This window comes from Salvelinus fontinalis, chromosome 13, assembly GCF_029448725.1.
Source record: "Salvelinus fontinalis isolate EN_2023a chromosome 13, ASM2944872v1, whole genome shotgun sequence".
In the NCBI taxonomy this organism is placed as follows: Eukaryota; Metazoa; Chordata; class Actinopteri; order Salmoniformes; family Salmonidae; genus Salvelinus; species Salvelinus fontinalis.
The window spans coordinates 52,821,903-52,846,217 of NC_074677.1; the positions used below are offsets into that span (position 1 = coordinate 52,821,903).

At 40.6% G+C, this 24,315-nt stretch overlaps 1 protein-coding gene across 2 annotated transcripts; it reads left to right on the forward strand.

Annotated features, from left to right (window-relative positions):
* Positions 1–910: 910 nt before the first annotated feature.
* LOC129868992 (palmitoyltransferase ZDHHC20-B-like) lies at positions 911–23,118 on the forward strand. Of its 2 annotated transcripts, XM_055943410.1 has the most exons (13): positions 911–1,256; positions 2,149–2,175; positions 2,686–2,780; positions 8,353–8,473; positions 10,050–10,119; positions 11,499–11,531; positions 11,804–11,924; positions 12,343–12,378; positions 12,976–13,108; positions 15,510–15,636; positions 15,802–15,888; positions 15,978–16,069; positions 16,156–23,118. In XM_055943410.1, the coding sequence occupies exons 1-13, from the start codon at positions 1,139–1,141 to the stop codon at positions 16,197–16,199; spliced, it is 1,104 nt and encodes a 367-aa protein (XP_055799385.1). In that variant the 5' UTR covers positions 911–1,138; the 3' UTR covers positions 16,200–23,118. The 2 variants fall into 2 exon arrangements, with proteins under 2 accessions (XP_055799385.1, XP_055799386.1); XM_055943411.1 differs by lacking the exon at positions 12,343–12,378 and having other exon boundaries at positions 914–1,256.
* The last annotated feature ends 1,197 nt before the right edge of the window (positions 23,119–24,315 follow it).

Sequence of the window (24,315 nt, forward strand, 5' to 3'; positions counted from 1 at the left end):
CCTTGCACAAAGTCGGAGGTAGCGGTCCTGCTGCTGGGTTGTTGCCCTCCTACGGCCTCCTCCACGTCTCCTGATGTACTGGCCTGTCTCCTGGTAGCGCCTCCATGCTCTGGACATTACGTTGACAGACACAGCAAACCTTTTTGCCACAGCTCGCATTGATGTGCCATCCTGGATGAACTGCACTACCTGAGCCACTTGTGTGGGTTGTAGACTCCGTCTCATGCTACCACTAGAGTGAGAGCACCGCCAGCATTCAAAAGTGACCAAACATAAGCCAGGAAGCATAGGAACTGAGAAGTGGTCTGTGGTCACCACCTGCAGAACCACTCCTTTTTTGGGGTGTCTTGCTAATTGCCTATAATTTCCACCTTTTGTCTATTCCATTTGCACAACAGCATGTGAAATTTATTGTCAATCAGTGTTGCTTCCTAAGTGGACAGTTTGATTTCACAGAAGTGTGATTGACTTGGAGTTACATTGTGTTGTTTAAGTGTTCCCTTTATTTTTTTGAGCAGTGTACAATGGTCGGGAGAAGCTAATTGAATAGGACTGTGGTGAACTGGAACAAATGTGTAGTTTACATTGCGAGCAGGGATTGCAATACTGAGCTGAATTACTAGAATCACCCATCCCCACAATAATAATTCAAAATATAGATTTATCTTTAACTCTGCATTGTTAGAAAATGACTTTTAAATAAGCATTTCACTTTTAGTCTGCACCTGTTGTTTACGAAGCATATGACAAATACAATTTAATTTGATTCAGTAATTAAATAAGATTGTCGATTCATGTCGAGTCTCCAGTGGCTTACCAGTTCACGGTTCACAGCTGTACATATCTGTGGTGGTTTCATCTGATGGAGAAGAAAATCATGACGTCAGTGATTTTCAGGTCGGGAGGCCGGAGCTGAAGAAAGAGGCCCGAGTTCCCAATTGAAATTCCGAGTTGGATGACCGTTCAAATCAATTTTTTTCAGTCTGAGCTCTTTTTTTTCTGAGGTCCCAGTTGTTTTAACGCACTGAAGTCGGAAGTCTGAGATTTCCGAGTTCTCAGTTGTTTGAACGCGGCATTAGTCTATTGAAAAATCTGAAGCTTTGACGTCACACCACAATTTTCCCCAGGCGGATTAAAGATGGCGCCGCATCATGTTCTAAGGTGCTGTCAGCGGAGTTTATCTTGGATACCTGTTATTTTCATAAACCTTGTCGTTGGCTGGTCTTATTATGCGTACGTCGTTGAACTCTGTATCTGTAAGTATAAAATTCTCGTTTTTTTTGGAGGGTTACCGTGGTTTGTTTCTTCATTGAAACAAAGTTGCCTTACTGCTTGCTTGCCCAGCTGGAGGATGTGTATAGCCGGTAGTTTACAGTAACTTGTTCGGACGAAATCAGGGTAATAATGTGTATGGATCATTGTCACCACCGTACACGTGTGACAGTGATAAAATACAATGTAACACTTGCTACTTGAGTGAAACCATAGAAATAGAATGAGTGAAACACTCGCTACCTTTTGTCGGTAGCCAACCATGCCCATAGTTAGAAGCCACTGTTGCTAGAAGGAAATGGACAGACAAATTGACGCAATCGAATTGACTGGAAACTAAATCCTCGTCCCATATTGGAATATGGATTAGTTGGATTAATTTAGTCCGATCTCATATTTTATTTAATCAAATCTACTGGGAATTGTTCTTCTCTGACCTTATTTCTTATTTTGACATTGTTTGTTTAGCTTCGGTTGCATTTTGGCTATGTAATTCTGCCTTCGATTCTGTGCCAAGCATCTTCAGAGCTATTTGATATGAAGCTACTTTGGCCTCAAGTTGACTTATTCCAATGCAACTGACCAGCTCTCTCCTCGTGAACCACACTGTTTCCACTCACTGTGTTTAACCTGGTTAGCCTGTTTCTGTGGGCTGTTGGTGATGGTACAATGACATGCTGTAGTCAGGGGCATCCCTTCAGCAGGGAAAACAAAGCGTTCTGTGACTGGTGGGTCTCCTGCTGGTAGTACCAGGCTGCTGCTGGGGGTTGAGGGGAAGTAGATGTGAGCCTAGTACTGTAACTCAGCAAAAGTGTAAATCAGAGGCCTTCTCTAAAATCCTCTCTCTCTCTCTCTGTACCCCCTTGTCTCTTTCAGTAACAATCCCAAATAATGCAGAAAAAAGTAAGTAACATTCTGAAACATCTGGTGCATTTAAGACTGACTGTCTTGGGCCCACATGATTTCACCACCTTGAACCCACTCAAACTTTACTCTGTCTACGTGACACTGATGTACGCTGGTACTTGTGATTTAGACATGGTAAACTAAATACTTGTTTTGCATGGGGTGAAAAGTTGTGATTTAGGGTTAAAGGGATACTTTGGTATTTTAGCAATGAGCCCCTTTATCTACTTCGCCAGAGTCAGATGAACTTGTGGATATCATTTTTATGTCTCTGTGCCCAGTATGAAGGAAGTTACCCTTTGACCTCCAGTCATTGTGCAAGTTATCAACTTCCTTCAAATTGCAGTCAGAGAAATAAAAATGGAATCCAGGAGTTCATCTGACTCTGGGGAAGTAGATGAAGGGGCTCATTACCAAAATTCCAGATGTATCCCTTGACCTCATGGATATAATTGCATTATATTTGATCTCGTATGAATGGTCTCTCTTGCTTCTTCTCTCCAACAGTATCATACCTAGTTGTCTTTCACCTGTTCTTCATTATGTTCATCTGGTCCTACTGGAAGACTATCTGCAGCAGGCCCGCCAACCCCTCTAAAGAGGTATACGGAGAGTGTGTGTATCTGTCTTTGTCAGTAGTACTCACTCTACCTCCCGTGATATGCTACATCACAATGCCACGTGGCCAGGGCAGTAGACACGGCGGTTCCTAAAGCGCTCTCTAATTACACCTTACAGTATATGTTAACATAGGACAGGGTTTGTGTGTGTGTGTGTGGTAGGATTGTGTGATACCCTGGTATAAACGGTATATTTTGAAATGCCAAAGATATGATTTTTAATAAAATAATCATATTTGGGGGATCCCTGCCTCGTTCTACGGCACTGCTTATAACTATAAGTTCTGTATAACTATAAAGCCATCTAAGTGTTTAATAAATTACATCCAGCTCAGGGTTCCAGCTAGGCATTTGGTTTGCTAGCTAAGTGGCTAGATGTCAAGATCCCGCTTTGTGGTTACAGCAGAGACATTCAATCCCCTCCTGGATCAACATCCATGTTGCCTAAATTGTTTAGTGTATAAAAAAATACTATATATACAGTACCAGTCAAAAGTTTGGACAGACCTACTCATTCAAGGGTTTCACTTTATTTTTACTATTTTCTACATTGTAGAATCATAGTGAAGACGTCAAAACTATGAAATTACACATGGGATCATGTAGTTACCAAAACAGTGTTAAACAACTCAAAATATATTTTAGATTCTTCAAAGTAGCCACCTTTTGCCTCTCAACCAGCTTCATGAGGAATGCTTTTCCAACAGTCTTGAAGGAGTTCCCACATATGCTGAGCACTTGTTGGCTGCTTTTCCTTCACTCTGCGGTCCAACTCATCCCAGACCATCTCAATTGGGTTGAGGTCGGGTGATTTTTGGAGGCCGTCATCTGATGCAGCACTCCATCACTCTCCTTGATCAAATAGGCCCTTACACAGCCTGGAGGTGTGTTGGGTCATTGTCCTGTGTAAAAACAAATGATAGTTCCACTAAGCGCAAACCAGATGGGATGGTGTATCACTGCAGAATGCTGTGGTAGCCATGCTGGTTAAGTGTGCCTTGAATTCTAAATAAAACTTTGTCACCAGCAAAGAACCATCACACTTAACCAGCATGGCTGCTTGATGGTGGGAACCACACATGTGGAGATCATCCGTTCACATATTCTGCGTCTCACAAAGACATGGCGGTTGGAACCAAAAATCTCACATTTGGACTCATCAGACCAAAGGACAGATTTCCACCGGTCTAATGTCCATTGCTCATGTTTCTTATTGGTGTCCTTTAGTAGTGTTTTCTTTGGAGCATGAAGGCCTGATTCACAGTCTCCTCTGAACAGTTGATGTTGAGATGTCTGTTACTTGACCTCTGTGGAGCATTTATTTTTGGCTGCAATTTCTGAGGCTGGTAACTAGAGATCGACCGATTTTTCAACACCGATACCGATTATTGGAGGACAAAAAAGCTGATACCGATTTAATCGGCCAATTTTTTTTTATGTATTTGTAATAATGACAATTACAACAATACTGAATGAACACTTTTAACTTAATATAATACATCAATAAAATCAATTTAGCCTCAAATAAATAATGAAACATGTTCAATTTGGTTTAAATAATGCAAAAACAAAGTGTTGGAGAAGAAAGTAAATTGCAATATGTGCCATGTAAGAAAGCTAACGTTTAAGTTCCTTTCTCAGAACATATGAAAGCTGGTGGTTCCTTTTAACATGAGTCTTCAATATTCCCAGGTAAGAAGTTTTAGGTTGTAGTTATTATAGGACTATTTCTCTCTCTACCATTTTGTATTTCATATACCTTTGACTATTGGATGTCCTTATAGGCACTTTAGTATTGCCAGTGTAACAGTATAGCTTCCATCCCTCTCCTCGCTCCTCCCTGGGCTCGAACCAGAAACACAACGACAACAGCCACCCTCGAAGCAGCGTTACCCATGCAGAGCAAGGGGAACAACCACTCCAAGTCTCAGAGCGAGTGATGTTTGAAACGCTATTAGCGCGCACCCCTCTAACTAGCTAGCCATTTCACATTGGTTACACGAGCCTAATCTCGGGAGTTGATAGGCTTGAAGTCATAAACAGCAGAGCTGCTGGCAAAACGCACGAAAGTGCTGTTGAATGAATGCTTATGAGCCTGCTGGTGCCCACCATCGCTCAGTCAGACTGCTCTATCAAATCATAGACTTAGTTATAACATAATAACACACAGAAATACGAGCCTTAGGTCATTAATATGGTCGAATCCGGAAACTATCATCTCGAAAACAAAACGTTTATTCTTTCAGTGACATACGGAACAGTTCCGTATTTTATCTAACGGGTGGCATCCATCAGTCTAAATATTGCCTGCTAACCTGAATTTCTTTTAGCTAAATATGCAGGTTTAAAAATATATACTTCTATGTATTGATTTTAAGAAAGGCATTGATGTTTATGGTTAGGTACACGTTGGAGCAACGACAGTCCTTTTTCGCGAATGCGCACTGCATCGATTATATGCAACGCAGGACACGCTAGAAAAATTAGTAATATCATCAACCATGTGTAGTTATAACTAGTGATTATGATTGATTTAAGTTTAATGCTAGCTAGCAACTTACCTTGGCTTCGTACTGCATTCGCGTAACAGGCGGGCTCCTCGTAAGGCAGGTGGTTAGAGCGTTGGACTATTTAACCATAAGGTTGCAAGATTGAATCCCTGAGCTGACAACGTAAAAATCTGTCGTTCTGCCCCTGAACAAGGCAGTGAACCCACCGTTCCTAGGCCGTCATTGAAAATAAGAATGTGTTTTTAACTGACTTGTCTAGTTAAATAAAGATTAAATAAAAGGTGTAAAAAAATAAATAAATAAAAAAGCTAAATCGGCGTCCAAAATTACCGATTTCCGATTGTTATGAAAACTTGAAATTGGCCCTAATTAATCGGCCATTCCGATTTAATCGGTCGACCTCTACTGGTAACTCTAATGAACTTATCCTTTGCAGCAGAGGTAACTCTGGGTCTTCCTGTCCTGTGGCGGTCCTCATGAGCGCCGGTTTCATCATAGCGCTTGATCGTTTTTACTATTGCACTTGAAGAAACTTGACATTTTCCACATTGACTGACCTTCTTGTCCCAAAGTAATGATGGACTGTTGTTTCTCTTTGCTTATTTGAGCTGTTCTTGCCATAATATGGACTTGGTCTTTTACCAAATAGGGCTATCTTCTGTACACCGCCCATACCTTGTCACAACACAACTGATTGGCTCAAATGCATTATGGAAAGAAATTCCACAAATTCCCTTAACTAGGCACACCTGTTAATTGAAATGCATTCCAGGTGACTACCTCATGAAGCTGGTTGAGAGAATGCCAAGAGTATGCAAAGCTGTCAAAGTAAATGGTGGCTAGTTTGAAGAATCTAAAATCCAAAATATATTTTGATTTGTATAACACTTGTTTTGGTTACTACATGATTCCATGTGTTATTTCATAGTTTTGAGGTCTTCACTATTATTCTACAATAGTAAAAATTAAGAAAAACCCTGGAATGAGTAGGTGCATCCAAGCTTTTGGTGTGTTTATTTATATATATTATATGAGTAAACATTAAGAACAGATTTCCAAGGGAGACTGACTACATGACAGCTATGATCCCATATAGATGTCACATTTTAAATCCACTTCAATCAGTCTAGATGACGGGGAGGAGACAGGTTAAAGAAGGATTGTTAAGCCTTGAGACATTTGATACATGGACTGTGTATGTGTGCCATTCAGAGGGTGAATGGGCAAGACAAAAGATTAAGTGCTTTTAAAGGAGGTGCCAGGCGTACCAGTTTGTGTCAAGAACTACATCGCTGCTGGGGTTTTAACTCTCCCTTGTGTATCAAAAATCGTCATCCAGCCAACTTGACAACTGCCTGAGAAGCATAAGTCAACATGGGTCAAGCATAAGTCAACAAAGCTTTTGACACCTTGTAGAGTCCATGTCCCAACGAATTGATGCAGTTCTGAGGGAAAAAGGGGAGGGTGCAACTTAATATTAGGAAGGTGTTCCTAATGTTTGATATATATGTGTGTGTGGACACCACCTCTTCAAATAAGTGGATTCTGCTATTTCAGCAACACCTGTTGCTGACAAGTGTCCACATACTTTTGGTAACGTTGTGCATCTCTAGCTCTCAGATATAGCTTGGGCGGTTGGTTATACCATGGTATTTGGAAAAAGACATGGGATGGTTTTTCAATACTGCCAACTATTTCTTTGAAGTTTTTCCAATACATGTGAATATTTGTAGCACCTTTTTAAGTTAACCGCTGCTGTCAACTTGTGTAATAAGTTAAGAGATGACAGATTGCGTTTTTTATTTCACCCGTCACATTATTTTACATTATGAAGCTTACTGTAGTTGCCCAGAACAGTCACGTGTTTCTTTGTAAATGGAGAAAGCGAGATGAGGTGAGTGTATAGCGTTCTATCGCTGAGTCCCTGAGGTGCACATGAGGTGACGAAGTTACTTGTATGCCATTCACTACTAAATATTTGCCATCTTACATCTTATGGCTTTCTGTCAGAGGTCTGGAAGAGTTCTGTACAGCTGCCATTTTTTTCACCTCGCTTCCTGCTAACGTTTTTTTCTTTCTTTTTTTCTTTCTTTTTTTCTTTCTCTGTTCTCTCATCTGCTCCATGTACACATTCTGCTCTTCCTTCAGAAAAGCATGCATCAACTTTTATTTACACCATTTCTCTCGTTCATTTTAACTTGTCAATGTCCACACTCACACAAAATGACATTCGGTAGCTGCTAGCTATGCTTGTATAACTTTGAGCTGGATTTGCCGATCTTTGCAGTTATTTTGTTTTTGCTCGTTAGCATTTATCTAACTGCGCCTTTTACATTTACATTTACATTTTAGTCATTTAGCAGACGCTCTTATCCAGAGCGACTTACAGTAGAGTGCATACATTTTAATACATTTTATTTTTTTTTTATTTTTTTTTATACATACTGAGACAAGGATATCCCTACCGGCCAAACCCTCCCTAACCCGGACAACGCTATGCCAATTGTGCGTCGCCCCACGGACCTCCCGGTTGCGGCCGGCTGCGACAGAGCCTGGGCGCGAACCCAGAGACTCTGGTGGCGCAGTTAGCACTGCGATGCAGTGCCCTAGACCACTGCGCCACCCAGGAGGTCATTTTGATTTTGCTAATATTTTGTCAGCATCATGGTATAGGCCCAATGGACTACCCCCTTGTGTGCCATGTTGGTAATACAGTAAATCCCATAATGAGAAGACAGTGTGACGCTATGAACATCTGGATACTGCCCAAGCCTTATACTGTATTTTTATTATTGTATTTATATATATTTTTTAATAGACCCCTTGTTTGCACATTCGGTAATACTGTATGGTACAGAACCGGTATGAACATCTGGATACTGCCTAACCCTAGTGTATGGTTATGAAGGGGATTTGCCCTCAATCTCAAGTAACTTTTTTTCAACATTTTAAACTGTTCCCTAATTTCAAGATGCATGACTACCGGTAATAAATAGCCTATGTTATTGCGTACTTTGAGAAACACCTTTCTGTTCTCCCATCAGTTCTGTCTGCCCAAAGTGGAGAAGGAGCGGTATGAGAAGGAGGAACATCCAGACACTCAGCAGGAGATCCTGAAGAAGGTGGTGGTAGGATTGCCTGTCTATACACGCACTGGGACAGGAGGTGAGAATGTTACTGCCACCCACCCCCAACTCCCCTTGTGTACCTCCAACAAGGTTGCCAATTAGAATTTATGTGCTATTTTATGTATTTGGGATATACAGTCGGGTCTCAAATTATTGGCATCCTTGATAAAGATGTGAAAACAGACTGTATAAATGATACAAATACTGAGCTACATTGTATGATCAACAAGGATCATAATTAATACATATACAATTGCTCAGAGATTTTGTTTACAAGTTCATTAAAAAAATCTCAACGCTAGGTGTCAATTATTGGCACCCCTGGTTTCAATTCTCCGGCATCCTCTTCGATACTCCTGCACCCTCTTCGAGGATAATGGCACTGAGCTTTTTTTCTAGTGTTTTTATGAGATTGAAGAAACACATTGGGAGGGATCTTGGAGCATTCCTGCATACAGAATCTTTCCAGATCCTTGATACCCCTCGTCTGCGCTTATGGACTGCCCTCTTCAATTCAAACCAGAGGTTTTCAATGTGGTTCAAGTCCGGAGACTGAGATGGCCATTGAAAAATGTTGTTTTTGTGGTCAATAAACAATTTCTTCGTGGATTTTAATTAGTGCTTGGGGTTATTGCCTTGCTGGAAGAGCCACTTGTGACCAAGTTTCAGCTTCTTGGCAGAGGCAACCAGGTTTTTGGCTAAGATGCCCTCCTGTGTGGCGCAGCAGTCTAAAGCATTGCAGCTCAATGCTTGAGGTGTCACAACACAGACCCTGGTTCAAATCCAGGCTGTATCACAACCGGCCATGATTGGGAGTCCCATAGGGCGGCGCACAATTGGCCCAGTGTCGTCCGGGTTTGGCTGGTGTAGGCCGTCATTGTAAATAAGAATTTGTCCTTAACTTACTTGCCGAGTTACATTAAAAAAATACTTCACCTCCAGGCGTTACATTTGTTGTTTGCTCTCAAAGGCTTTTTTTCTGGAAAACCTTCCAAAGAGCCTATTGGCATGGAGTTGGTGTGTAATTGGAGACTTGGTGACCTGAAAATGCAACAAAGTTCTGTAATTGTCCACCTTTGGCCCTTGGTTTTGTCTTTGCCTGCCAAACCATCTTCCTCACTGTGCGTGGGGACAACATACACTTGCGTCCAATACCAGGCAAGTTTACCACTGTTCCAGTGGTTTTAAACTTCCTAATAGTGTTGTTTAATTATTATTATTTTTTTTTTATAAGGTCAACAACCATTTGTCTCTTCGTTTGGGAGCGCTTTGCCTTTTCCCATGGGGAAGGATGACAAAAGGATTTTACATGCATGTACCACATTTTATACCCTAGTGAAACAGGAAGCCATGGAAGGCCACAATACAGTTATTTAAGCTGAGAGAGAAAAAAGTAGAATGTTAATGCAGATATATTTTGTTTGATTGTATTTATAAGTATCTTTAGGAGTGCCAATAATTTAGACCCCTATAATTGAGACAAAAATGACTTGTTAAACAAAATCTATTTCACTAGGCAATTGTATTAGTATAAAATAATATTTCAATATTGACTGTAGTTGAAACACAAGCTTTGGATTTAATGATTGATCAGGTGTATGTGTTCTCCACAGCCGTCCGGTACTGTGACAACTGTCTGGTGATCAAACCCGACCGCTGCCACCACTGCTCCACCTGTGACATGTGAGTTCAGTTCAATTACTGTGGGGTTCAGAGGAGATGCACCATGGGGTTTTACGCGTCGTCTTTTTGGGTGCTTCAACTCCAAAGTAATATACTCTAGGGTGTTCACCCATAAAAGGATTAATTCATTCAAGGTTTATACAAATGTCCGCTCAATAGAGAATTCTGTCAGAAAAACACGTGTCCAAACTCCATGTCTTTACTATATGTGGCCCGTTTTTCAGGAAAAACTATGAGAAGTTTGACGATTTACTCTGAGAATGTAGCATGTTTGGAGTGAATGGAATGTCATCACAGGCATGATCAAAAAGTGGCCACTGCTCAATAGAACTCTGTGGCGCTGCTCTGCGGCAGAACGGCGCTAACTAGTGGCTGCAGGTTCTTGAGTGGAAACTTTATATATATATATATATATATATATATATATATATATATACACACACACACACACACACACACACACACACACACACACACACACACACACACACACACACACACACACACACACACACACACACACACAGAGTCATGGCCAAAAGTTTTGAGAATGACACAAATATTAATTTCCACAAAGTTTGCTGCTTCAGTTTTTTTAGATATTTTTGTCAGATGTTACTATGGAATACTGAAGTATAATTACAAGCATTTCATAAGTGTCAAAGGCTTTTCTTGACAATTACATGAAGTTGATGCAAAGAGTCAATATTTGCAGTGTTGACCCTTCTTTTTCAAGACCTCTGCAATCCGCCCTGGCATGCTGTCAATTAACTTCTGGGCCACATCCTGACTGATGGCAGCCCATTCTTGCATAATCAATGCTTGGAGTTTGTCAGAATTTGTGGGGCTTTGTTTGTCCACCCGCCTCTTGAGGATTGACCACAAGTTCTCAATGGGATTAAGGTCTGGGGAGTTTCCTGGCCATGGATCCAAAATATCAATGTTTTGTTCCCCGAGCCACTTAGTTATCACTTTTGCCTTATGGCAAGGTGCTCCATCATGATGGAAAAGGCATTGTTCGTCACCAAACTGTTCCTGGATGGTTGGGAGAAGTTGCTCTCGGAGGATGTGTTGGTACCATTATTTATTCATGGCTGTGTTCTTAGGCAAAATTGTGAGTGAGCCCACTCCCTTGGCTGAGAAGCAACCCCACACATGAATGGTCTCAGGTTGCTTTACTGTTGGCATGACACAGGACTGATGGTAGCGCTCACCTATCAAGTTGATTTCAATTGGTCCAACCAGAAGAAATGGTACCACCTCACAACGCCAAATATGGAAGACGGTACAACCAAGAGCGGCGCAGTCGAAACTAGCAACGTCCTATATACTTTCTTCCACGTTGTTTTTCATGCTGTCATACTCTCCCTCTCTCTCAGGTGTGTACTGAAGATGGACCATCACTGTCCATGGTATGTAACGGTCCATTCATGAAGTATAGATGCTTAGCAAAGTACACTCATGACCATACCGCTCAAACATACGCCTGCCTTCATTTGAAGTCTATTGTTAAAACTGACTTGATAGTGATTTGGATCAGTGGAGAGTTTCATCCTGTCCATTCTACAGCATGAGCATATTTGATCTGTCTGGTATAGTGATTTGGAAAGGATTACTCCGCTCTCAGAAGGAGACCGAGCAGCACAAGCCACGTTGACTTTTGTTTTCTCTGTTTCTCTCTCAGGGTGAATAACTGTGTTGGATTTTCAAACTACAAGTTCTTTGTCTTGTTTCTGGCCTACTCCATGCTATATTGTGCATTCATTGCCGCTACCGTCCTGCAGTATTTCATCAAATTCTGGACAGTAAGTAATACTGGAGCTGCCTGTCCTTTCTTCCTTAACAAGCTAGAACTTAGTTGAGTGTTAACCAATGAAAGCAGTAAGATCCCTGATAGCATGTTCCAATTAGCCAATACCCCAAATCCTCTACATAAACCACCTCAAACTTGAGCAGTCTGCATGTCAGGGGAAATTAGTGTGAATCTGGTTTATATTTAGCTGTGTGGTTTGCAGTAGGGTATAGTGTGGAAAGGGGGAGGGAACATGTGCAATTGTGCTAACATTCTGGAGGATATTGAGCAGGTGCCGATAGTTTTGCAATCCTGTTCTCTTCTCTTTTTTTTTGTTCTTTTTTTTGGTCCTTTTTATGTCTCTGTAAGATAGTTGCACGTTCTTAATGTCTGCACTAATCATCTGCCTGTCTCTAATACTTTGCCTAAAGCTTTGCCGATGGAGATCTGTTGGGGATTGTCCTCAGGTAAAATGCGAGATTGTCGCCATCTGATCATTGTGGTTGGTCAAAAAGAAAGGTTGCACTTCTTCGAGTAGCCTATTGTCACTAAGGAAAGGTCAAGAAGCTCAGCCCATAATGGCATTCGCAAGGCTTCTGTCTCTCAGAAGTACAAATTGCTGTTGACGGATTCTCTTCAGTATGTGTCAAACACTGTTGTCTTGCAACATAAGCCGTTGTCTGTTCCCCCTTGAGTGGTAAGACTAGGCCTCTGTCCTTGCTTGTGTTATGCTGCCTTGCTCGTGACAATGAATGTCCACTGTCATCTTGGCCAAACTGAGGGCGAGTGTGGAGTCGGACCGGGTTGGTTGTTCAGCATGTCGTATTGTGCGTAACAACCAAAAGGTCTGTACTGTATGTAGTACCTTGTGGAGCCATTCACTTGAACAGTCATGTAGGCTAAGCGTCTGCTACTCCAGATTGAGGTCTTCATAGGTCATTTTACAACTGACTGATGTGTCATATCCTGTGTGTCTGTGCAGAAGGTGAACGTTACTACTGTATGTGTCGGATGAAGAGTATGACGTCACTAACGGCTCTTCTCTCTCTCTCTCTTCCCTCAAGAATCAGCTGCCTGACACTCACGCCAAATTCCACGTGTTGTTTCTGTTTTTTGTGGCGGCCATGTTCTTCATCAGCATCCTGTCGCTTTTCAGCTACCATCTCTGGCTTGTGGGAAAGAACAGGACCACCATAGGTAGCTGCCATGCCTCACTATACTCAACACAGTAACTCATCCACTATCGTCTTGATTGTTGACACCTTTTTATTGTTGGTTATAATTAGTGATTCAGAACCTATTCTCTGACTATTTATTTTTTCTTGACATGGTCAAATAACTTGAGCATAAATTGGGAACTTTTTTTTCTTCTAATTTGGCACACAGAAACTCGATGGCATAGGTAACATGGTCCAAAATAATGGCACCAATTGGCCTATTTGTGGCATTGTTATAAGCAGTCTCACGTAAACCCTCATAGCCTTCGCCCTGTTTGACCTAGAGACTTGAAACCAATTGTATGTAAACTCAGCAAAAAAAAGAAACGTCCTCACTGCCAACTGTGTTTATTTTCAGCAAACTTTACATGTGTAAATATTTGTATGAACATAACAAGATTCAACAACTGAGACATAAACTGAACAAGTTCCACAGAGATGTGACTAACAGAAATGGAATAATGTTTCCCTGAACAAAAGGGAGGGGTCAAAAGTAACAGCACTGCAGTGCATCTCCTCATGGACTGCACCAGAATTGCCAGTTCTTGCTGTGAGATGTTACTCCTCTCTTCCACCAAGGCACCTGCAAGTTCCCGGACATTTCTGGGGGGAATGGCCCTAGCCCTCACCCTCTGATCCAACAGGTCCCAGACGTGCTCAATGGGATTGAGGTCCGAGCTCTTTGCTGGCCATGGCAGAACACTGACATTCCTGTATTGCAGGAAATCACGCACAGAACGAGCAGTATGGCTGGTGGCATTGTCATGCTGGAGGGTCGTGTCAGGATGAGCCTGCAGGAAGGGGTACCACATGAGGGAAGAGGATATCTATTGTGGACCGTCTCAGCACTGATGGAGGGATTGTGCGTTCCTGGTGTAACTCGGGCAGTTGTTACCATCCTGTACCTGTCCCGCAGGTGTGATGTTCGGATGTACCGATCCTGTGCAGGTGTTACATGTGGGCTGCCACTGTGAGGACGATCAGCTGTCCGTCCTGTCTCCCTGTAGTGCTGTCTTAGGCGTCTCACAGTACAAACATTGCAATTTATTGCCCTGGCCACATCTGCAGTCTTCATGCCTTCTTGCAGCATGCCTAAGGCACGTTCACGCAGATGAGCGCGCACAGACTGATTTCCAGCTATGACTCCCAGTGCCAAAACTCAAAATTCTTCCTTGTTGGGGAGAAACAAGTCTAAAATCTCGAACAAAGACTGTTGACATCTAGTGGAAGCCATAGGAATTGCAAACTGGGAGCCGGATTTAACATTGACCCTATACGTTCTAATGTATGAGCATAGGATCTCAAACCAATCAGTTTTTTGTTGTTGTTCTTTGGATTTTCTCCTACCATATCAATTGTGTTATAGTCTCATGCATTATTTTAACATTTCTACAAACTTCAATGTGTTTTCTATCCAAAGCTACCAATTTATATGCATATCCTGGCTTCTGGGCCTGCGTAACTGGCAGTTTACTTTGGGCACGTCAATCAGAAAGGAAGTGGAGAAAATAGAGGCCTAGCCTGAAGTTAGGCTCATTACATCAGTCTTACATTTTATGGAGAGATTATTATTATTATTTATTTTTTATGCTGCATTCAAATATAGCCACACTGTACCTAATAGATGCACATTAGTGCTAATGCTAAAAATATATATATATATCTCCTCATGAACCATAAGTCCGATTGACAACAGGTTTGGTATATAGACCCAATAAGTTTGCCTGTAATGAATTTGAGAATGTTTAGTTGCTGAATTCTTAGTTGGCCACATTACACCACTAGATGGCACCATATCTCACCAGGGCTATAAGAAATGAACTGATGGACATGGGGCCATGAAATTTGGGCAGACTCTCTTATCCACAGCAACTTACAGGAGCAATTAGGTTTAAGTGCCTTGCTAAAGGGCACATCAACATTGGGGAGGAAGGGCTCATGGTAACTGCTGGGGCAGGATTAAGTGGAATGGTATCAAATGCATGGTTTCAATGTGTTTTCCGTTCGCTCCGTTTCCAGCCATTATTATAAGTCGTTGTCTCAACAGCCTCCACTGCAATACACTGACGCTGAAAATATTTCAACTCATAAACCATTAGTCAAATTGACCACAGAATTGGTTAATACACTCAATACATTAAGTAAGGACTTTAAGAATGATTACTTGCTGCATTCAACGATATAGCACTAGACTTCACTTATGTCATCCTTGTGGTATTGAGCGATTAAACATGGTCATGTTTTCACAGATTGTACTTAAATGAAGATGGTTTCTACTGTACATATTGCTGCTTTGTTATCCAACTTATCTTGTCTCATTTCTGTCATCCTGTGAACCCTGTTCATTGTTGCTTGCAACTAATATTTTTATTTTTTTCCAGAGGCTTTCAGGGCTCCTGTCTTCAGAAATGGCCCAGACAAGAATGGCTTCTCTCTGGGATTCAGTAGGAACATGGCTGAGGTCTTTGGAGACCAGAAGAAGTACTGGATGTTTCCCATCTACACCAGGTGAAAACACAGTCACCTATCCATCTATTCTGTTGGAGCTTAATAATAGTTTTGCTTCTTAGTCAGTACTGCCTTTTAGTCAATAAAAACCTAGTTTGAGTTTCACTGTAGGTATTTAAATGCCTAATGTCTCCCCCCCCTTGTGCTCTCCTTTCTCTCTGTCAGTCACGGTGATGGTAACAGTTTTGTCACCCGGTTGGTGAACTTAGATCCTGAGCAGATAGCTGTGGGCCTCCAGATCAACGGCAAAAGGTTATTCTTGGTTTGATTTCTTTCATTCCTGATTCAGTAAATGATCTCGCCTCATTCATGAAGTTAATACCGGCCTTGTCCTGAAACAGCTCTGTAGATGGTCCTGCAAGCCCCAAGCATGTCCTTGGCGACACCATCAACCACATTGAGGATCATCAGGATGGCAGCTTCGACAAAACTGGTATGTAGATCCCTGTGATGTCATGTAGCCCTGTGTCTGTGAGCTGCCTGAACCTTGACCTCTTACCTCTCACCCTTGTGTTTCAGACGTAGCCGAGACGGTCACAGTCACCATAGAGAGCGAGTCATAGACAGGTAAGCCTATGGATGACTCCCGCTGAAGTGTGCGCGTTTCCTACAGAGCTTAGAGAGGAAACTGATGACCGTCCATGATCTTTGATTACCAGTCGGCTCAAAACTGCCAAGAGACAACTGAGCCATCAACTGTGATGCTTTACAGCCAGCAGAATCTGTCTAAACAAAAAACACCCCTTATCACCTGCAGCACCCCTACTACCATGGACAAATGTCAAGTAACAGCTCTTGTATGGACATATTTTCTATTGCCATTCTTACATCCACCAAACAGCATTCCTGGTATGATGGACACAACCTGGACAGTCATGGACGCTACATCAGCCATCCAAGTCCTCACCAAGCGCATACTCTCTGACACTTCATCTTTGTTTTTAACCAAAGCTTTTTTTTGTAACTACGATTAATCTCTGGGACTACTCTGTTATTCAAGCCAAAAAAAAAGGACTCTTTGCACTAGGTTAGGTTATTTCAGGAAAAGTGCAGGAAAATAATTGCTTTACACTTATACACCTCAGTCGAATTAGTATTCACTTTCTTTATTGGAAAAAAGGAAGGGAGTTTACTGTTTCTTACCCCAGAAACTCAGTTACTGGTTTTGATTGGGTTAAGCCCAGGGAATACAATGTTCAGGGCCTCAAGACGCATCGTCTTCGTTGAATGTAGTGTGTGTGTGTACTGTATGCACTGAATGCACTTTACATTTGAACCCTGTGGAGGGCGCTAAGCATATCCATTGATTTCAACAGGCCATACAGTCTTACAGGTGGTTTGCATGAAATAAGGCTTTGTAGGACCCTATGCCAAATCCTTTCCTGCTCAACATCATCGTAACTTAAAGCTAGAACACTTCGTTTTTGGCATTATAAATTAATGATATATATCCATTGATTCTTGAATATAACCTATAAATGATTCGTGAGCTTAGTTCAACTGTCATACCCCTACAGATTCTTTACTATGTTTGTAAACAACGTAAATGTAAACTCTTACATTTAGCTTCAGAAAATGGTTAAAACTATCCTTTTTATATTTTTGACTAAGTCCTTGCATCCATAGCTCTGTCTATGAATTTGAGTGGTTACATTTCTCCAGGCCCATCCCTCTGCTTTTTACCAAAACAGAGGCGGGGTAACACTTTGTCATTGTTTCAACTGCTGATTCTAGTTTTTAAATGTGCCTTCAGTTGTTCAGATTTTTTTTGTTCTGTCGTATGGAAGGACAAAGGTTAAGTACAGTGCCATAGTAAATGGTTCACCTTAGCGTGGTGTAATTACTTTAACATTTCTGTTTGCAATTTTAAACTGTTCATTTTTGCTAATACACATTTGAAGTGTCATGACCCTAATGACGCAGGGCCAAATCCTAACTCTAGATGCATGTTTTGCAAAATTGTGATCTACAGTACTGGTCAAAAGTTTGGACACACCTACTCATTCCAGGGTTTTTCTTTATTTTTACTATTTTCTACATTGTAGAACAACAGTGAAGATATCAAAACTATGAAATAACACATGGAATCATGTAATAACCAAAAGTTTTAAACAAATCAAAATATATTTCAGATTCTTCAAAGTAGCCACCCATTGCCTTGACAGCTTTGCACACACTTGGCATTTTCTCAACCAGCTTCATGAGGAATGCTTTTCCAACAGTCTTGAAGGAGTTCCCACGTATGATGGGCACTTGTTGGCTGCTTTTCCTTCACTCTGCGGTCCAACTCATCCCAAACGGGTTGAGGTCGGGTGATTGTGGAGGCCAAGTCATCTGATGCAGCACTCCATCACTCTCCTTGGTCAAATAGCCCCCACAGCCTGGAGGTGTGTTTTGGGTCATTGTCCTGTTGAAAAACAAATTATAGTCACAATATGCGCAAACCAGATGGTATGGCGTATAGCTGCAGACTGCTGTGGTAGCCATGCTGGTTAAGTGTGCCTTGAATTTTAAAATCACTGAAAGTGTCACCAGCAAAGCACCATCACACCACCTATATGCTTCACTGTGTGAACCACACATGCAAAGATCATCCGTTCACCTACCCTGCGTCTCACAAAGACATGGCGGTTGGAACCAAAAATCTCACATTTGGACTCATCAGACCAAAGGACAGATTTCCACCAGTCTAAAGTCCATTGCTTGTTATTCTTGGCCCTAGCAAGTCTCCTTAATGGTGTCCTTTAGTAGTGGTTTCTTTGCATCAATTTGACCATGAAGACCTGATTTCACGCAGTCTCTGAACAGTTGATTTTGAAATGAGTCTTACTTGAACACTGAAGTGTTTTTTTGGGCTGAAATTTCTGAAGCTGGTAACTCTAATGAACTTATCCTCTGCAGCAGAGGTAACTCTGTGTTTTCCTTTCCTATTGCGGTCCTCATGAGAGCCAGTTTCATCATAGCGCTTGATGGTTTTTGCGACTGCACTTGAAGAAACTTTTGAAGTTCTTAATTTTCTGCATTGACTGACCTTCACTTCTTAAAGTAATGGACTGTTTCTCTTTGCTTATTTGAGCTGTTCTTGCCATTAATATAGACTGGGTATTTTACCAAATAGGGCTATCTTCTGTATACCCCTCTACCTTGTCACAACAACTGATTGGCTCAAACTCATTAAGAAAGAAAGAGAAATTCCACAAATTAGCTTTTAACGAGGCACACCTGTTAATTGAAATGCATTCCAGGTGACTACCTCACAAAGCTGGTTGAGAGAATTCATGAGTGTGCAAAGCTGTCAAGGCAAAGGGTGGCTACTTTGGAGAATCTCAAATATAAAATATTTTGATTTGTTTAACTTTGGTTACTACATGATTCCATATGTTATTTCATAGTTTGTTTTCACTAGTCTGCAATGTTGAAAATAGCAACAACAAAATCACTTGAGTGAGTAGGTGTGTCAACTTTTGACTGGTACTCTGTGACAAGTTTATCACTCATCTCAAGAATTTGGTTGGGACTCAACACGCAGTGCATTCGGAAAGTTTTCAGAACCCTTTACTTTTTCCACATTTTGTTACATTACACCCTTTGTTCTAAAATTGATTTGTCATTTCTTCCCCCCTCAGTCTACACACAATACCCCATATTCACAAAGCAAAAACTGGTTTCAAGACATTTCTGCACATGTATAAAAAATGTAAATGAAATCACATGAACATAAGTATTCAGACCCTTTACTCAGTACTTTGTTGAAGCACTTTTGTAATTGCTGCAAGTCTCGAGTCTTCATGGGTATGACGCTACAAGCTTGGCACACCTGTATTTGGGGAGTTTCTCCCGTTCTCTTCTGCAGATCCTCTCAAACTCTGTCAGGTTGGCTTGGGAGCGTCACTGCACAGCTATTTACAGGTCTCTCCAGAGATGTTAGATTGTGTTCAAGTCACGGCACTGGCTGGGCCACTCAAGGACATTCAGAGACTTGTCCCGAAGCCACACCTGCGTTGTCTTGGCTGTGTGCTTAGTTAGGGTCATTGTCCTGTTGGAAGGAACTTTATATATATATATATATATATATATATATATATATATATATATATATATATATATATATTTCACCTTTTTATTTAACCAGGTAGGGTAAATGAGAACTTCTCAACTGATATCTATGAGGGTGCCCGTGTTTACGGATTTGGGGTTGTACCTGGTGGGTTCATTGATCATTTGTGTGAGATTTAGGGCATCAAGCTTAGATTGTAGGATGGCCGGGGTGTTAAGCATGTCCCAGTTTAGGTCACCTAGCAGCACGAGCTCTGAAGATAGATGGGGGGCCAATCAATTCACATATGGTGTCCAGGGTACAGCTGGGGGCAGAGGGAGGTCAATAGCAAGCGGCAACAGTGAGAGACTTGTTTCTGGAAAGGTGAATTTTTAAAAGTAGAAGCTCATTGTTTGGATAGGGACCTGGCTAGTAAGAACTCTGCAGTATATTGCAACACCACCCCCTTTGGCAGTTCTATCTTGTCGCAAGATGTTGTAGTTAGGGTTGGAAATTTCAGGGGTTTTGGTGGTCTTCCTAAGCCAGGATTCAGATGGCTAGGACATCCGGGTTGGCAGAGTGTGTTAAAGCAGTGAATAAAACAAATTTAGGGAGTACTCCATTCATCTTTCCCTCAATCCTGACTTGTCTCCCTGTCACTGTAAAACATCCCCACAGCATGATGATGCCACCTCCATGCTTCACCATAGGGATGGTGCCAGGTCTCCTCCTGAGGTGACGCTTGGCATTCAGGCCCAAATAGTTAAATCTTGGTTTTGGTGGTTCCAAACTTCTTCCATTTAAGAATAATGGCTGCCACTGTGTTCTTGGGGGGGACCTTCAATGCTGCAGAAATGTTTTGGTACCCTTCTCCAGGTCTGTGAATCGACACAATCCTCTCTCAGAGCTCTACAGACAATTCCTTCAATGTCATGGCTTGGTTTTTGCTCTGACATGCAGTGTCAACTGTGGGACCTTTTTATATACGTAGGTGTGTGCCTTTCCAAATCATGTCCAATCAATTGAATTGACCACAGGTGGACTCCAAGTTGTAGAAACATCTCAAGGATGATCAATGGAAACAAGATGCACCTGAACTCCATTTCCAGTCTCCTAACAAAGGGTCTGAATACTTATGTAAATAAGGTATTTGTTTTTATCCATTTTAGAATAAGGCTGTAATGTAACAAAATGTGAAAAAGGGGGAAGGGTTCTGATTACTTCCCGAATGCACTGTATACAGTGAGCTCCAAGTATTGGGACAGTGGCACACTTTGTTGTTGTGTTGGCTCTGTACTCCAGCACTTTGGATTTGAAATGATACAATGAGGTTAAAGTGCAGACTGTCTGCATTCATTTGAGGGTATTTTCCTCCACATCGGGTGAACCGCTTAGAAATTACCACACTTTTTGTACATAGGCCCCTGCATATTTTAGGGGACTAAGTGAATTTGTTCCAAAACTTTTGGAGGTGTATTAAAGTTTTGTATTTGGTCCCATATTCCTAGCACACAATGATTACATCAAGCTTGTGACTCTATAAACTTGTTGGATGCATTTGCTGTTGGTTTTGGTTGTTTCAGATTTTGTGCCAAATAGAAATGAATGGTAAATAATGTATTGTCATTTTTAGAGTCACTTTTATCGTATATAAGGAATAGAATGTTTTTAAACACTTCTATATTAATGTGTATGCTACCACGATTATGGATAGTCCTTAATGAATTACCAAAAGTGCTGTAATTTCTAAACTATTCTCCCGATTTTTAATAATGAAAATACCCTCAAATTTAAGCTGTCTTTTTTTTTTAAATCCAAAATGCTGGAGTACAGAGCCAAAACAACATGTCGCTGTCCCAATACATTTGGAGCTTCACTGTAGTTTAACACTGTACAGGATTGTTATTTCATGAAGTATTTGTTAACGCTTTTAAGTTTGTTTTTCCATTGTTTCTGCTGCTTTTGACACCCTTCTGTGTTTGCAAACATTGGCGCACGAGGCGACGCTGCAAGTTGGTAGCGGAACACGGGACTTCTTACAGAGCATGCTGCTTAAGAGTGCATATCACACTACTTTTGGAGTATAGTTGGATTTTAAGGCTCGTAATAATGTCCTGTTTAATATGTTTGTCATCGCAAATCAACTGTATTACACTTCAACCAGTAAAATGGCTCTTTGGCTAGCTTTTGCTACAGCCTATATCTATGAGCGTTAGCATTCTAGCTAACTGCTACATTCAAAATAGTTATTTTGCAAAGATCACAAGCAAATATCATCTTAACTACTGTTCAAGCAAATGTCAAAACATCCATTGTAAGCGTATGAGAACCTAAATGTATTTTGTTTAGAACTAATAAAAACGTAAATTCAGGCAGATGGCTTTCTTACTCCTGCCAAGAGTCGTACGTGACGTCAGTGTGTCGTGTACTGGAAAAGGGTCTATTGTCCCCATTGCCATGTATTGTTTTTAGACGTTTCTTTTTTCATTTTTTTTAAGGGACTTGTATGTCTGCAAGATATCTGTAAAGTATCACTTTCACAGGCAATAAGAAAGACTTTTAACATCAAACAATTAAACTTACTTGGGAAATGTGTTTGAACTCAACCTCAATCTATGAGAATATGGAATAGCTACGTGTTCACGTTATGCAAAACACACTTCTTAAATTTGTCTTGTATCTGATGTGTCTAACTTTTGTCTGGTGTCCAAAGATAAAGAAAAAGGAAGGCTTTGAACAAAATCTTTTTAAAAGCACATTTTCCATGACGAATGCTGCTTTCTTTGATACTGATGATGATCCTAATTTCTAGCAATTTTATTTTTTTGTCGGGAAAAATGTACAATGTTGAACATGTACAGCAATATTTAATGTATTGAACCAGATTTGTTAATACCGGTAGGCCAGTTTCCATGTGCAGTCTTACATCATGTCAGTATGGACGCAGGCCACCAAGAGGAGGGTAGAGCTAGGCATCACATCTCAATGGAGAAATTCTTTATTTCAGAAGCTCTGCGATCAGGTTTCTACATTTCCAACTGAATATGATCTGTGTTTGGAATGTACAAGCTGTTTTGTTTACTGGGTGCATATATGTTGGTATAACACCCTATTGTGGAGTGAAAGTATCATGGCTTTAAACTTCTAGTTTGATTAACTTGCATTAATGACAGATATTTTGCGCTACATTGTATAGTCACAAAATTTGTCCAAGTTTTCGTGGCTCGATTTCCTTTTTTATTAGTATTTTATTGAATCTGTTTGCATGTGTTAGTATTTTCTAATGACATTTGTAGGCCCCTGTCAACCAAAACTGTATGTATAATGTTTTTATTTTTATGTACTCTAAATTGGGAAATGGTCTGCACAAAGTTTTGTATGTCTAATACAATTAAATGTGTATGTATTATTGTGTACATTTTTAATAAATGTTTAATGCATTCAAATACTTGATTTAATGGATTCTTACATGGTTAGACCAATGATGTTGGTTGCCCATTTTTAGACTTGATTACCCTAGGCCTAGATAGTGCCATGATCAATAAGGGCAGGCACTGATGAGATGCGAACTGAAGGCAGGAAGCTGGGAATAAATGCTTTTTGTACACCAATTTTTATGCCTGAACAAAATGGTTAACTTACTTAAAACACAGGTATATAAAATTGTTCTGCTCCTAGACAGCCACAGAGGCAGCATCTTTTCACTGGATCACAGTGAATTATTGGATTGTTTTAAAGACACTAGAAAGACAGGTTTTTAATAACATCCATGGTATGACATATTTCCTGAGCCAGCCAAAGCCAGTAACCTTTGACTGTGTTTTGGTCTTTGGTGATTCCATCTGAGACGCACTGTGCCATATGTTATTTAAGTGTTCCCACAAAACCTGCATGCTGTGAAACTCACTACAGATGTTTTAAATTCGATACCCACTGAGTAAGGAAACCGTCTCACTTACAAAGTGGTTTTATTAAAGACTTGTCTTAATTTTGAACACAGTCCGGATAACATTTTAGTTGGACCACTGTATAGGGTGAGATTAGTGTGACCAGTGGTGTAAAGTACTTAACTAAAAATACTTTAAAGTACTACTTAAGTAGTTTTTTGGGCATCTGTATTTTACTTTACTATTTTATATTTCTGACAACTTTTACTTTACTATATCCCTAAAGAAAATGATGTACTTGTAAATTGACAAAATTTTCCCTGACAACCAAAAGTACTTGTTTATATTGTGAATGCTTAGCAAGCCAGAAATGGTCTGATTCATACGGTATTGAGAACACGTGGTCATCCCTACTGCCTCTGGCCTGGTGGACTCATTAAACACAAATGTATCTTTTGTAAATAATGTCAGTGTTTGGGTGTGCCCCTGACTATCCATACATCCATATATTTATAATTGTACTTTTGATACTTAAGTATATTTTAGATATGTATATTTACTTTTGATACACTACCGGTCAAAAGTTTTAGAACACCTACTCATTCCAGGGTTTTTATTTTATTTTTACTATTTGCTGCATTGTAGAATAATAGTGAAGACATCAAAACTATCAAATAACACACATGGAATCATGTAGTAATCGAAATACATTTTATATTTGAGATTCTTCAAATAGCTACTCTTTGCCTTGACAGC

Excerpts from the sequence above, each read along its gene's own strand:
- LOC129868992 (XM_055943410.1), top strand. The coding sequence starts at position 1,139 with ATGGCGCCGCATCATGTTCTAAGGTGCTGTCAGCGGAGTTTATCTTGG. Across the intron at positions 2,781-8,352 it reads CCGCCAACCCCTCTAAAGAG|TTCTGTCTGCCCAAAGTGGA; the intron begins GTATACGGAGAG and ends TTCTCCCATCAG. Across the intron at positions 15,889-15,977 it reads CTCCAGATCAACGGCAAAAG|CTCTGTAGATGGTCCTGCAA; the intron begins GTTATTCTTGGT and ends GTCCTGAAACAG.